Source organism: Patiria miniata, unplaced genomic scaffold (genome assembly GCF_015706575.1).
Source record: "Patiria miniata isolate m_02_andy unplaced genomic scaffold, ASM1570657v1 HiC_scaffold_3, whole genome shotgun sequence".
NCBI classification, from domain to species: domain Eukaryota; kingdom Metazoa; phylum Echinodermata; class Asteroidea; order Valvatida; family Asterinidae; genus Patiria; species Patiria miniata.
In genome coordinates this window covers 37,580,095-37,593,380 of record NW_024037069.1, presented here as the reverse complement: position 1 = coordinate 37,593,380, position 13,286 = coordinate 37,580,095, and the positions used below count along the sequence as shown (strand labels likewise).

General features: G+C 40.5%; 1 protein-coding gene across 1 annotated transcript; it reads left to right on the top strand.

Moving 5' to 3' along the window:
- Positions 1–1,903: 1,903 nt before the first annotated feature.
- LOC119736788 (gamma-aminobutyric acid type B receptor subunit 2-like) lies at positions 1,904–12,244 on the top strand. Its single transcript, XM_038210796.1, has 7 exons — positions 1,904–2,136; positions 7,680–7,820; positions 8,585–8,752; positions 9,766–9,873; positions 10,113–10,181; positions 10,990–11,190; positions 11,963–12,244. Exons 1-7 carry the CDS (start codon positions 1,996–1,998, stop codon positions 12,242–12,244), a joined length of 1,110 nt encoding a protein of 369 aa, XP_038066724.1. The 5' UTR covers positions 1,904–1,995.
- The last annotated feature ends 1,042 nt before the right edge of the window (positions 12,245–13,286 follow it).

Genomic DNA, 13,286 nt, shown 5'->3' with positions numbered 1-13,286 from the left:
TCACAAACATAATGCAAAAGCAACATAGGGAATAAAATCTGTAAGTACATGTGTATTGATCATTTCTTGTAACAACGAGTAGGCCTAACTAATCATCGTTGTTATGAGTTAATTAAAAAAGAAAAAAAATATACAGTAGTATCATGCTGAATCAAAAATAACTGAACACCTTAATTCTACGATTAGTCGACTAACAGTTTCGAAGCTCTCCCGCTCTGTTAATAAAGCGCCCTCTATTGAGTGTTTCATTGCCCATAACACATTGTTCATGCCATTCACAGATGTTCAGGGGAGCCCTCTCCGTAACCAGCATGTGATTTGCGAGCAGACAAATTTATGCGACCCCACGCGCCAGCCAATCGGCGTCGATTTTAGAATTTGTGACGTCATTCAGATTAGAAATGTGGACTATAAGCTGTTGATTGGTTAATTTGGCTGCTATGTTTTTGTAATATAAGAGCGTGTTACCGAAGAACCGATAGAAGACGTCCGCTGAATTTGGTCAGAATTTCGAGGTCAAGACGCAGTCTTGTTTTGCATGAAAAAAAAACCTAAAGCGGTGCAGGGGGATATTCCATAGTCTAATTCACAGAATGGTATAGATCAAAATTTGTGGAAAAAAATTGCCAAAACAAAATATTAGATTTACTGAAACAATTTTAAAAGCGGGATCGAGTTTGGTAGGGGTAGAGATATCTCTATTGGAAATATAGATATCTCACTTTCGGGACTAAATGTTCAAACTTGCATGCCATAGAATTCGCATGTCTGAATGTGATTGCGCCTACAATTAATTAATCGATGCGAACACGGTCGCAAAAGGGGTGTATATGTGGGTGTAACGGAAGTCGGAACCCCCCCCCCAAAAAAAAACCTATTAATGAAATTGTGCGTCTGTCGGCAAACGTGCCCAGATAAAGAGCGCCAATTATTGTCTGACAGTGCCCGTTAACGACGCGTCCGCTTTGGACGACGCCACCTATAGGAAGATACTGACCAGCCTTTCCCTAGTCTGGTTCCCTGGGAAACAGTCTACCCCCCCCCCCCCCCCCACCCTCAGCTCTTCAATTTTACGGAGGCCGGGTGACCTGGAAACAAGTACGAGTGCACAATAAGCTGTGGCCGTATTGCAAGAAGTCTTGCCAGAAGTCTTGCATGAAATCGATCAAAATGATCACTGCTAGAACTGAAAAAATGCGAAGCCGAAAACTGCGACGCCGATGGCACATGTGTAACACCATACAGACAGACCGACCCACCAAGTGACATGTAGCAGCTTCTGCCAGAGCTTAACAATCCTGTCAACTTTTTTAACTCGGGTGATTTGTCGGCAAATTTGTTGTAGTCTAACGACACTAGATGTAAAAGGCTCAGATCATGTGCGTCAACTGGCATTTGTTTATGCATGCACGAAGACATGAACATTATTTCTGTAAAAATAGAACTTCGTTTTTAGACACGAGCAAAATGCTTAATACAAGATATTACATGCAAGATAACTGCTGGTCCTCATATTTTTTTTTGCAGTCGAGTGTATTTTAGTCTCCGATGGGTGCGTCTGCACATGCGCATAAATTTGAGTTTATACATGAACTGGTCTATGCGCGCGCATACTTCACAGATCACGTTCAGACATCTTAACAAGAAGAGTGCATTCAATATGCCAACCCCCAGAGTTTGCATGTCCAATCCGTGAACTATCTACTGATCAAGTTCCTTATGGCCCATTCATTAGCGCGCTTCTGAATTGCGTGCAGCGTGACATGAAATCGCTGCTACAGATATTGCCATGGACCAGAATAAAATATTCATCTTTTTTGGAAACATCTTTTTGCAGTGCTGTCGTACGTTTTGTCATTCCCAATGATGCGTGTCTTTCAACTAATATCTTTCACCGCGGCACTCGGGCTTTTTCTCGCCGCGTTCACGCCACACGGGTCCGCAGGATGTAACAACACGCACAACGCAACATTTGGCGGGAAATGCGTGATTCACATGGGCGGCCTGTTCGCTTTCCCGGGCAGCCCTGCCATAGGAATGCAACAAGAGGTGGCGCAGGTAACACTAGATCACGTCAACAGCTTGGATGGGATTCTAGATGGCTACCATCTCAGCATGAGGTGGAATTGGACTGGGGTAAGTCATATTTGACCATATATATTCTAGCTATACTTTATTGGCATTTGAAAGAAAGAAGAAGTCAGAAGGTCTGAAATTTCGATCCTTGCAGAGAATCTGTTTTGAAATTTCGATCCTAGAAGAATCTGTCTCCAAGGCAAGTTTGATAAATAATCTTCTAGGAACGAGACGTCAGGCCCTGAGATCTAACTTAAAAGGTTTTTCTTAATTGGAAAATACACCTCTCCGAGGCGTTCCTAAAGCGTTCACAAGACTATTTAACACCAAAATATTCATTTTATTTTAGGTAGGCCTATTCTGTGAAAAACTTAATTGTCAGTTACCAAAACACATTCACACGAATGGATAAATAATGCATATAATCTTACATAAGATACCGTTAAAACAGAAAGCGATTATAAAAATCACCTCGGAAAATCGGACACTTTGCCACTGCTAAAGACTAGATGTTGTCGCGGTTACTTGTGTTCAGTTTACAGGGGGCAATTAGGAGGCCTCATTATCTGGAGGGGAACTCATCTTTTTTTCTTTCCCCTAACTTCTGAGCGAGGGGGAGAGAGAGAGAGAGAGGTTGCCACAGGGATGGTACTTGCCTCGAGTGGGACTGAAAGGGGGAGAGCTGTCGTTGTTACCACAGAATTTATTACACACTATAAACCAAATACTGAGTACCACAGTCCTAACCCATCCTAAACAATCCCTAGATTTATGCCCAGCTTGATATGAGACGAAGGGGTACCCCCAATCTCCCTATACCCTATGCCAACCCTAGACTATTGTTACCTAACACATCCCCCTAGATATCTCAAAAGAATCCCTGAGATTCTGGTAACACAATGACCAACACAAAGGAGGGTGGTGGGTTCCCTCCGTCTCATATCGTGCATGCTACATAAAAATGCCTAGATTGTTAGAACAGCTAGACATTTGGGCCCATATGTTCCAAATGCCACATTGCTATACCTCTTCCTTTTAACTCCTTATGAAAATCATATTGCAACACATATACAAGGTGAGTAAAAAAAAAACGAACCCCAAATGTTGGGACCATTGTTTGAGTGAAGTACTGCATGTACCACTTTCAAAATCTAGGATACGAAAGTCCAATTCATAAGCTTTCTTTTAGTACAAGAATCATTCAAATCACTTATGTTTTTTTCAAGTTACGGAATTTTAAACACAACCACCGTTTTAAGGTTCTGTCCACGGATCACAAAATGTTCAGTGTTCTTGGATGTGTGTGAATTGTTTCGTTTTGCTGAAAGAACGCACACCTTTTTTTGTGATCCGTTGACAGAACTTTAAAACGGTGGTTGTGTTTAAATTTCCGTAACTTGAAAAGTAAATAGATCCTAGATTTTGAACGCGCTACATGCAGAACTTCAATAAAACAATAGTCCCGACATTTGGGTTTCGGGTGTTTTTTTTTACTCACCCTGTATAGCAGGACAATCTGAAAGGACATCCCACTTCGCAAACATTGTCATATCGCGTGCGACAAGAAAAACACACACGACAAAGTTAACTGACGATAACGTCCCCTTCTGTCGCTGCTCAATAAGACCCCCAAAGAAATATATTTAAGTTCTAAATATCTTTCCTTTTCTTTTTACGATCATGTGGCATACATGCAGGCCAGCTCTGGATGCCGAATTAATCTTCATGTCTGATTAAAACGATTCAAGTCACACAAAAGGCCTTTATTTTCAATCTCAACAACATGCACTGAGATATAAGATTCCCCCTACGTTAGCCGCTGTCAGGACCTATATACAGCCTATGTTGTCAAATCAAATAATCATACTCTCGTGCCTTTAGGCTATATGTAAGGTCTCATTAAATTGGGTGGTTCTATTTTCATTAAATTTCACTTATGATTAAATTGCAACTGCCTTTGTAATTGCTACGCAAGGCTGTATTGCGTTAACATCCACCCACTTAGATATCAAAACATTAATGTGAACTACCAAATATGGGAATACTTTACATAAAAGAAATCATTTGTAGCGGGGTCGGGGAACCAGACTACAAGAACGTGTTTTTTTTCTTGGTTTTTCAAGAATCTATGAACACAAAACTTAAAACATTGTGTATTCCCTTTACACTCCTTATATAAATCCTATTGGATAGTGCAACACATAGCAGAACAATCTGAACGGACAGCCCACCTCTCAAACATTGTCATATCGCGTGCGACCCAATAAGAAAAACACACACGACAAAGGTAACTGACGAGAACGCCTGCCCCTTCTTTCGATGCTCAATAAGACCCCCACAGGAATATATGTAAGTTCTCATATCTTTCCTAAATTTATCAAGTACGTGGCCTACAATAATTCACACGTTTATCCACCTTTGTAAATGTATGATTAAACGAGCACACCAATTGTGGCAGTTTTTCTTTTACGATCATGTGGCATACAGGCCAGCTCTGGATGCCGAATTAATCTTCATGTCTGATTAAAACGATTCGAGTCACACAAAAGGCATTTGTTTTTAATTTCAACAGCAGCCACGGAGATATAAGATACCCCTTACCTAAGCTTCTGTCAGGACCTATGTACAACCTATGTTGTCAAATCAAATAATTATACTCTCGTGCCTTAAAAAGTCGCATAAAAAATTGGGTGGTTCTGTTTTCATTACATTTCACTTATGATTAATTTGCAACTGCCTTTGTAATTGCTGCCCAAGGCTGTATTGCGTTAACATCCACCCACTTAAATATCAAAACATTAATGTGAACTACCAACTATGGAAATACTTTACATAAAAGAAATCCCTTCGACGAAGACGAGGAACATTTGCATAACACTATTTTCGGCCCAGGTGTGGTAATTAAATTAGAAAAACAAAGGGCGGGGAGGGGAAGTCGAGCTATGGAAAAGAGTGAAACCTATATTCACCTTGCATCATCATTAACTTCATTATCTTCAGAGTACAGAAGACACATTTTCCCTACCAATGCAGTACATATTATCTCAAATTTCGTTTGTAATACTGCATACAGATATTTGATGGGGTAAAACAAAGAATAATCAACCACCCATTGACACGGAATCACCCTGCGGGGAAATCAGATATGCAACTTGGCGTGATACAAAACGTTAAGGCCCTGTCACACTGTCTGCGATTATGCGCTCTCACTGCGTCCTTGAAAAATAGCTGGGGCGCAAAAACAACTACTACATCGCAGCGACAACTACATAGGTTGCCAGATGGGCGCCAGAGGGTCTTAATGGTCTCCGATGAGCGCCAAGGTCTTTGAACATGCTCAAAACAATCGCAACACCTCTGCGCCCTGGCCAGGACGCCGTAATGACGCATCTCGGGCGCTGTGCGAGCGTGAATCGTGCGACATTGAAGTGGCATTGAGGCAGCCTATAGGCGCAAGGCAGTCGATGTAGTCTCCATGAGAAAGTAAGTCGACTGCGATGAACTTGTAGAATAATTTTGAAACTGGACTGTGTGTTGACCGTTTTGTCGTGGTATTTATACAGCGCAAGTGACGTCACATGAGCGTATTTTGGTCGAATAGAGAGCGCGACGCGAGCTACTAGGACGTATCAACAGCGAGCAGAGCATAGTGTGAACGCAGTGACAGCGCAGCGGCAGCGACTAGATCGAGTAATTGAGCTTGATAGGGGCGCATAGAGAGCGAGTTGGGCGCATCGTAAGCGCAGGAAGAGCACGGTATGAGCGTAGCTTGAGCTTCTTTGAGACAAAAAGTTGTCATTTTCTTGCGTCCTCGCTGCGATTGTTAAATTTATCAAATATTTTTGGTCGCCGTAAGGTCTCCTTTGAGATCGCATATAATGTGACAGGCCCCCAGCTATTTTTCAAGGACGCAGTGAGAGCGCATATAAGATCGCAGACAGTGTGACAGGGCCTTTACGTAAGAGAGCGCGCATTTAAATCGCGCGCTGCACCTGTCCTGCTGCAGGAGTGCTGCTATCATGAAAAGAAAACGTCAGCTCTTGCACACTGAGAAATAAATTGGCCTAAACCATTTACACCAAAGCTGTTTGGATTAGAGCTAACAAGCTGTCATTGAATTCATGCAAGACCAAATGTATGGTATCCAGTAGATCACAGAGTTTTCCCAGCACCTGTTATTAAAAACACACAATTACCCAATAACAACGATTCATGCTGTTCAATTTCTGGGTGTGTTTATTAATGGCAAGCTGTGATCACATTTCTTCAATTTCCAATGTCATCTCTCAAAATATTGGTGTTCTGTCCAAACTTCGTTATTTCCTTCCATCTTCAACACTAATCACCCAATAATATAACACACTCATCTTGCCATACCACAGTCTGGGCACGCACAAGCACGAATAAATGATATTCCCTCGCCATTATTTAAATGAAATTCCCTCGCTATTATTTAAAAACGAGCCCTCATAATCTGTACTACTTCTCACCCTCGTGAACACACTGCACCATCTTTCGCTCGTCTCAACACTCTGACACTCTTTGACATTAACAAACAGCAAACGGGTCTTGTCATGTACTATGGTCTACTTCCTCAAGTATTTTCCTCTTTTTTTCACCACTTTACACGAAATTTACAGTAATTTCACTGGGTCCCGTAATAATCTCTACCTGCCTTTCACTCGCACATCTTTTTCCATGAACACCCTTAGGTATCATGGACCTCGTGTATGGAACCCCATCGATGAGTCGATCCGACCAAACCATCCTTGGGCCTGTTTAAATCATACTTTACTCTCATCTCTCTTTGCCTCTGTTTTCCACTTCTTTTGCCATTTGCTCCTTATATCTAGTATGTTTGATTCCTTCAAGCTATTAGCTGACTCCTTTATAGTTCCATTTGGTGTTATTTGTCCCGTTTTGGCTTTGTCTTGTCCGTCTTTCCCAGTGCATGATATTTGTTTTCTGTATAATGAAGGCTTTCCATATACAAGCTTCGCTTTTGGAAGTACATGTATGCCTTTATCTCACCCTGTTTTTCCTGAATATACCTTATATTCATAATATTGAAATCTACACTTTTCATCCCTGTTTTCCAATTTTTGTAGTTATTTTTCCTGTATTGTTAATTAATTATATGTTTGGTAGCATTTATATTTTCTGATTTTACTTACAATAGCATGTTTGTTGGTTCCAATTGATTGCGTTTGAGTGTTAAGTGTTCTTTTAGCACCTGCCATTGACAAGCTTTCTTGTAAGTTATACTTGTATTATGTTTGTCCTTCCCATGCATGATTTATTTTGATTTCCCTCAATGTACAAGCTATTGCATTTTGGTTGATGTTGGATAGAAATAAATGTTGTACTAAATTGAACTGAGTTAGTATCAGTTTGATTGACGTGATAGGTGTGGGATTATGGCTAGAATTAAATAAATAGGGTAAGGGTTATAGGTGCAGGTGTTGCAATGTATTGGAAGAAGTTACGGTTAGGATTAGGCTAAGAATTCAATAGATTATCCCAATAATGAAACATACGTGTTCATGAGTGTAGTGACACTCACGCACCTCAGTCTCCCGTGTCCCTAATAATATTCTTTGTAGAGAGCTGATCCGGAGGAAGGGTTGCGAATACTCTACAATCTAGCCTACTCCGGAGCAGCGGTACCAATCATATGGGGACCACTCCTACCTCAGGAGGCAATCATAGTCAACAAGGTAGCGGCAAGATTCAACATCGTTCAGGTGATTTCAAGCTGTCAAGAATCCCATTCTTCAAAAAGTAATCAGATTTGACTAGAATATGGTAAACCTTGCACCGAGTTGACTACACCTATATAGTCAGCTGCTAGTTGGGCCGTTTTAAGTCAGATCAGTGCCAGCATTTTTTCCGTTTTATCGGTTGAACGTTCACAATGCACACGTAGGCATGCGCAATATTACTAGTGAGTCTGATTTCATAGTCCTAAATTCTGACTACACCGGCACAAATACATTCTCCATATAAGGAGTTGTTTACGACATGGACACTGCCATAATATAGCTACAGGGGTGTTTTGAAAAACGTGACGTAAAATTATTGAAAGAAAAAACGTTGGAAATTTTTACTTTTTGACTTGTTTTGACTTTTTTTGACCGAAAAGGTATTTACGAATGAGACTTTCAGCTCGGGTAATTATCAGCATCCAGACTCCAATCGGTCTTGAAAAGAGCGTTTGAAGCCGGCAAAACACACATTTAGGGATATGTTGGTTATTGGGGAGACATTTTAGTGTCTTTCTAATGTTTTAAGTACCATTTCTAGAAGGAATTGTATTATCGACGGTTAGTGTTTAAAACTATTTAATAACTCGTATTGGCCTAATCTGCTTCAGAAACATTGGAGCCTTTATAAAATCATCCCAAAATGTTAGAATTTGTCTATGTTTTGGACAAGAACGGTGAAGCCGAAGCCAGAGACGAAACCGAGATTTAGAATACTTCATTTATGATGAATTCTTAACTGACAGATGTGTGTAGCATCAAGCCCAGCGCTAGCAGATCGCACCGCGCACCCGTACACCGTAATAGCCGACACGAGTGACAGGTCCCGATTACTGGCTGTGGCAGCATTTATAAGGGAGATGGGATGGAGGCGTATCGCATTCATCTTCGAGGAGAATGCCGCTTTTCAAAACGTGAGAATGCTCATCATTACGTCTATGTTGGATGTAAAGATGTATCGTTTAATTGATGTTATTTGGGCATATCACGCTGGTATATGATCTCTTGGAGAAAAAAAGTTGTACAAGGTACAAGGAAATAATGCCTTACATGAGTTAATTTTAGTTGGCAATGAAGACCATCCAGTAATCTGCTCTTGGGGAATAAAAAATACTGCATTCACGAATACAGCGAAACTTTAAGCACAAAGTAATATTCCTGCCTGTGTTGCATATTTACTCAAAAATTTGATAACTCTATTTGACTTTATAAGATTGTAGTGAAAAAAGGGGAAATTAAAACATAGAGACGGTTTATTTTTCACACAAAGAGATATTCTTACCAATTGTGTCGTACTTACCCAAACTTTCCTTCGCACTCAGAACAAATTATGAATATGATTATGAGCGGTCAACAAACATCTCATTAAATCATACGCATGCAGCGATTGCGCTACAGGGGCGTAAATCCCGGGGGATGGGGGTATATATCCTCCCACTTTTTTGGCCAAGGGGCAATTGGATTATCCCCACCTTTTCGTGGTTAGAAACCCCAAAAAACGAATTTTGAGGTATTTTTTTAACTTCCCCCAAAACAAAATGTATTCAATAGTACTGAAGAAAGGTAGAAAAGTACAAAATGTTTTAATGCGCCGTTTTAATGTAAGGTTAAGGGGTGTCAGTATACATAAGATGTACATCTGTCTCATGTACAGCGCCATCTAGTGTCATGTGGTGTCCAGCAGCCCCCCCCCCCTCCAACCCGCTTTTCGAATTTCTACGTTTTTGAAATCTGATTTTAGTCATCCCCCATGACATCTGTACAGCGAAAAGAAACATAATAGTTTTCTTTATGACACATTGTTCATTTTGGTGGCGTTATGTTGTTCAATGATTGGCGATTTACACCTGTCACCAAAGACTTGCCATATCATTTGTTTTGTATGGAGCGCCAAAATATCAAATAATTCCAAGTTTTTTTTCCATAGCATATGAAGGACTTCCGTGAGATTTTAGAGGCTGATGAGGTCGAAATAGTGGCATCTGAAGGAATCAAAAACATCAATTTGTTGCAAGTGCATCTTCAAAACCTCAAGGTATTTCATTCGTATGATTTTAAATGTCGTCGATTTCCCCGGATATTTCAATTACAATTGTGAGTTCTATTATTAAGCTGGAAATAGAAAATCGGGAATGCAAAACCAGACATAGAAGAGTATAATTAGCAATGAAAATGTCCACTTGAAACAAGATGTCATAACCGACCTTTGGAAAAATTGTGTTACCCTTCTTGTTAGAACAATAATATTGCACTTTATCTTTGATTTGATTCTAGCGCCAAGATGTCAGAATCATATATACCGGATTTTCAAGCATTCTGGCGACTCAGAACTTTTTCTGTCAGGTGAGTTCATGGACATATTGATGCTTAAGGAGGCTTAAGAGATGGGCCCGAATCCTTGGCTATGCACCGAAGAATCCCTCTCAACAGACCTAGAAAAGCGAAGAAAATTCCACGCTAATAATTAACGTATTTCAAGGACTAGCAGGGTAGTGCTTGCCCAAATATTCTTGAAACTTGGACCACTTGGCTAAGAGAGTTTCGTTCATTTTGTTGACAATACTATGCGCGAAGTGGTGATTACCAGCGCGGAATTCTTGGGTAACGTATCGCCATAAAAATGTTTGCCCTCATTTGGAACGGGGAGGAGCCTGCTTCAGATCTTCTATATACAAGGGAATCTCCTTATTCTCATGAAAATGTCGCTGACTTCAGTGTAAGGCGTAACTATAGCAACGGTAACCTTTGTGTTGACATTTTGAATTGTTAAAAAGGTTCGTGATGTCATCACAACTTCACATGACAGGACATGGCCTGTCATTACGGGCAGTCATGAATCATAGCGCCTTTCCTATCCGTTAATTGCCAAGCTCTCTATTTGAAGCAAAACCATATAGCACAACCTCTCATTTCCATAGAGTGAAACTAATAACTATCGACGATTTAGTGTGAAAATCACTCTAAGTTTAGATTGAAATACTGAATAAAACAAAATCATCCAGTGGAAACTCGAGTGAAGACCGCCTTTATTCGAACTGAATTTAAATAAGATACCCCCTAAAACGTTTGGTCCCATTAGATAGAGTGAATGTACACTCTTTGGGAGTAAAACACTCGTTATCTTTTCCCTAATGCGAGATTCGTGTTGCAGGCTTACTTGGCCGGATTGACCGGTGCCAAGTACGTCTTGATACCGCCGGACTGGGCCAACTTTGAATGGTGGCTGGTCGGCACACCGTCAGATATCGAGCCTTGTACGGAAGAGGAGATCATCTCTGCTGTTGATTTATCCCTACATTTCAACGTCAAACATCGCTCCCAGGGTCTACCAGAGCTGGACTTCAACGGAGTGGTATACGTTCGCCATTTTGATCTTGGCCACATTTATCTACAATCCCGGCCAAAATGGTTGGGGTACTTCCTGAGCCTGCCACACTCACCCACTCCCCTGCTCCCCCGGTCAATGTTGTTCTCCTCAGCTGATGGAGCGCACACTACCGCGCAATGAGAGACAACATTGTGCGGGGCAAGGGGCCCAGCGAGATTTGGCCAGGATTGTAGCACATGAGTTCTTAGCTGATTTTTGCTTGGCCTAGAATTTGATACACGATTTTATGAAATAAGGCCCTAGTTTTACTACAGATAAGAGCTCTGGAATATAATATCATTATACAAGTATGGTCATGTGGTTTTTTTTCTCTGGAAATAGTCTACACGTAAATTAAAAAAAATATTTCGTAAGAGAATTAAAATTACGTTTTAATATATCTTTTGTAAGAGGTATGAACAAAAATGGAAATCATTGCAGATATTCAACTGATAAACGGGATTTATCCCAAAAAGAAGAGAGAAAAACTCCCCATATATTATAGATGCGCACAATTCTGATTAAATTTAATGTTACATTAAAATTTAATCAACGTTTTGAAGGTTAGTGATGATACAAGCCTACGAGGAAAATTACTTTTGCCTCGAATACAACCAACCGTTCTCTCCATTTTTTTTATCTCGAAAATATGATTTGGATAACTACGTCTACAAAACCCGAGTTCGCATTTTATAATGATTATGATCTTACACTGTGAGAACTTTGAAGGTTATGCTTCATTTGATGCAATTCACAGAAACCTTTGCCAGAGCATTACGACTACTACAACAGCATTTTCCCGTTCAGTCATAACATGGTCCCGGTAACGCACGACGGCATCGTGTCCGTGGCACTGGCCTTGAATTCCTCCATAGCGGACCTGCATCGTCTGCAACCTCCTCGAAGACTTGAAGATTTCAGCTATTCCGACACCGAGATGGCGAGGGTGATTTTGAACCACGCCGATAACATGGAGTTCTCTGGACTGTCGGTAAGTTATATCTGTGCTTGTAGGGCTTCTATGCTATGCATGTATTGAGATGTCAAATTGATCAGTGATATAATAATGAGTAATATAATTATGAGAACCAAGATCAGAGAATGCTCTTTCTTTACCACTTGAAAGCAGTTGAAGCTTTTAGTATGCATAATCAAATTCGAATACACTATAGTGCAGTTTCAAGACACTTGCAAAAAGGTCATCATTTAGGTGTAAATGAAACAAGGCATGACATACGGCTTGGCCGCATGAAGTGTACCGGAGACCAAAAAGGGGTTTTGCGTTGATTAACTTTAGCGATAGCGGTGGGTTCATGGAATGGAAGTAGCCCAAGAAGATCATACTTTTCAGGCAATAGTTTACCATTGAAAGTATCTGTATGAATAAAAGCAGTGATGTCCCCACAGCCGTTTGCGACATTAGGCCTTATCGGGTCATGTTGTGAATATGGTGAGAGAGACTTTTTGTTGGGTTAAATCTAGGTACTTTGTTCATGTGCGTGCATGCTCTGTAGAGAGACACAAATATACAGTGCGATAACTATCCCTCTGATTTCTTGGTAGGGTCGTGTTCGCATTGAGGATGGCCAGCGTATAGCGCAGACGATCTACATTGATCAGGCCCAAGGTGAAAGCATTGCAATGTCACTTTTACCCCCTGTAAATTGAATTCGGACTTCAATTGAAGTTCACGATTAAAAATAAATATTACTTGAATATCACAATAACGTTGTTTTATATGTAACTTGCATGTTAGGCCAAATCAAGAGTCATGTCTTATATGGGACTATATAAAAACTAAAAATGCACGCATAAAACAACCGTTGAACCCTAAATGAGTGCAAATTCTTTCAATAATTAGTTGGCGTACTGACCAACTAAGAACATTGTGAAGTATGAATTTTCTTTATATTTCCTCTCTAAGGCACAAATTTGAAGAACGTGATGCACTACAAGATTCAGGAGGCTGTCCTGGTCAATTCTGAAACCACGAGTATCCAGTGGCCAGGTATAATTGAAAGTCCTTAAAGCCAGAGTCCATCATTTGTAATGCATTTATATATTAATGAATTCAGCGTCCG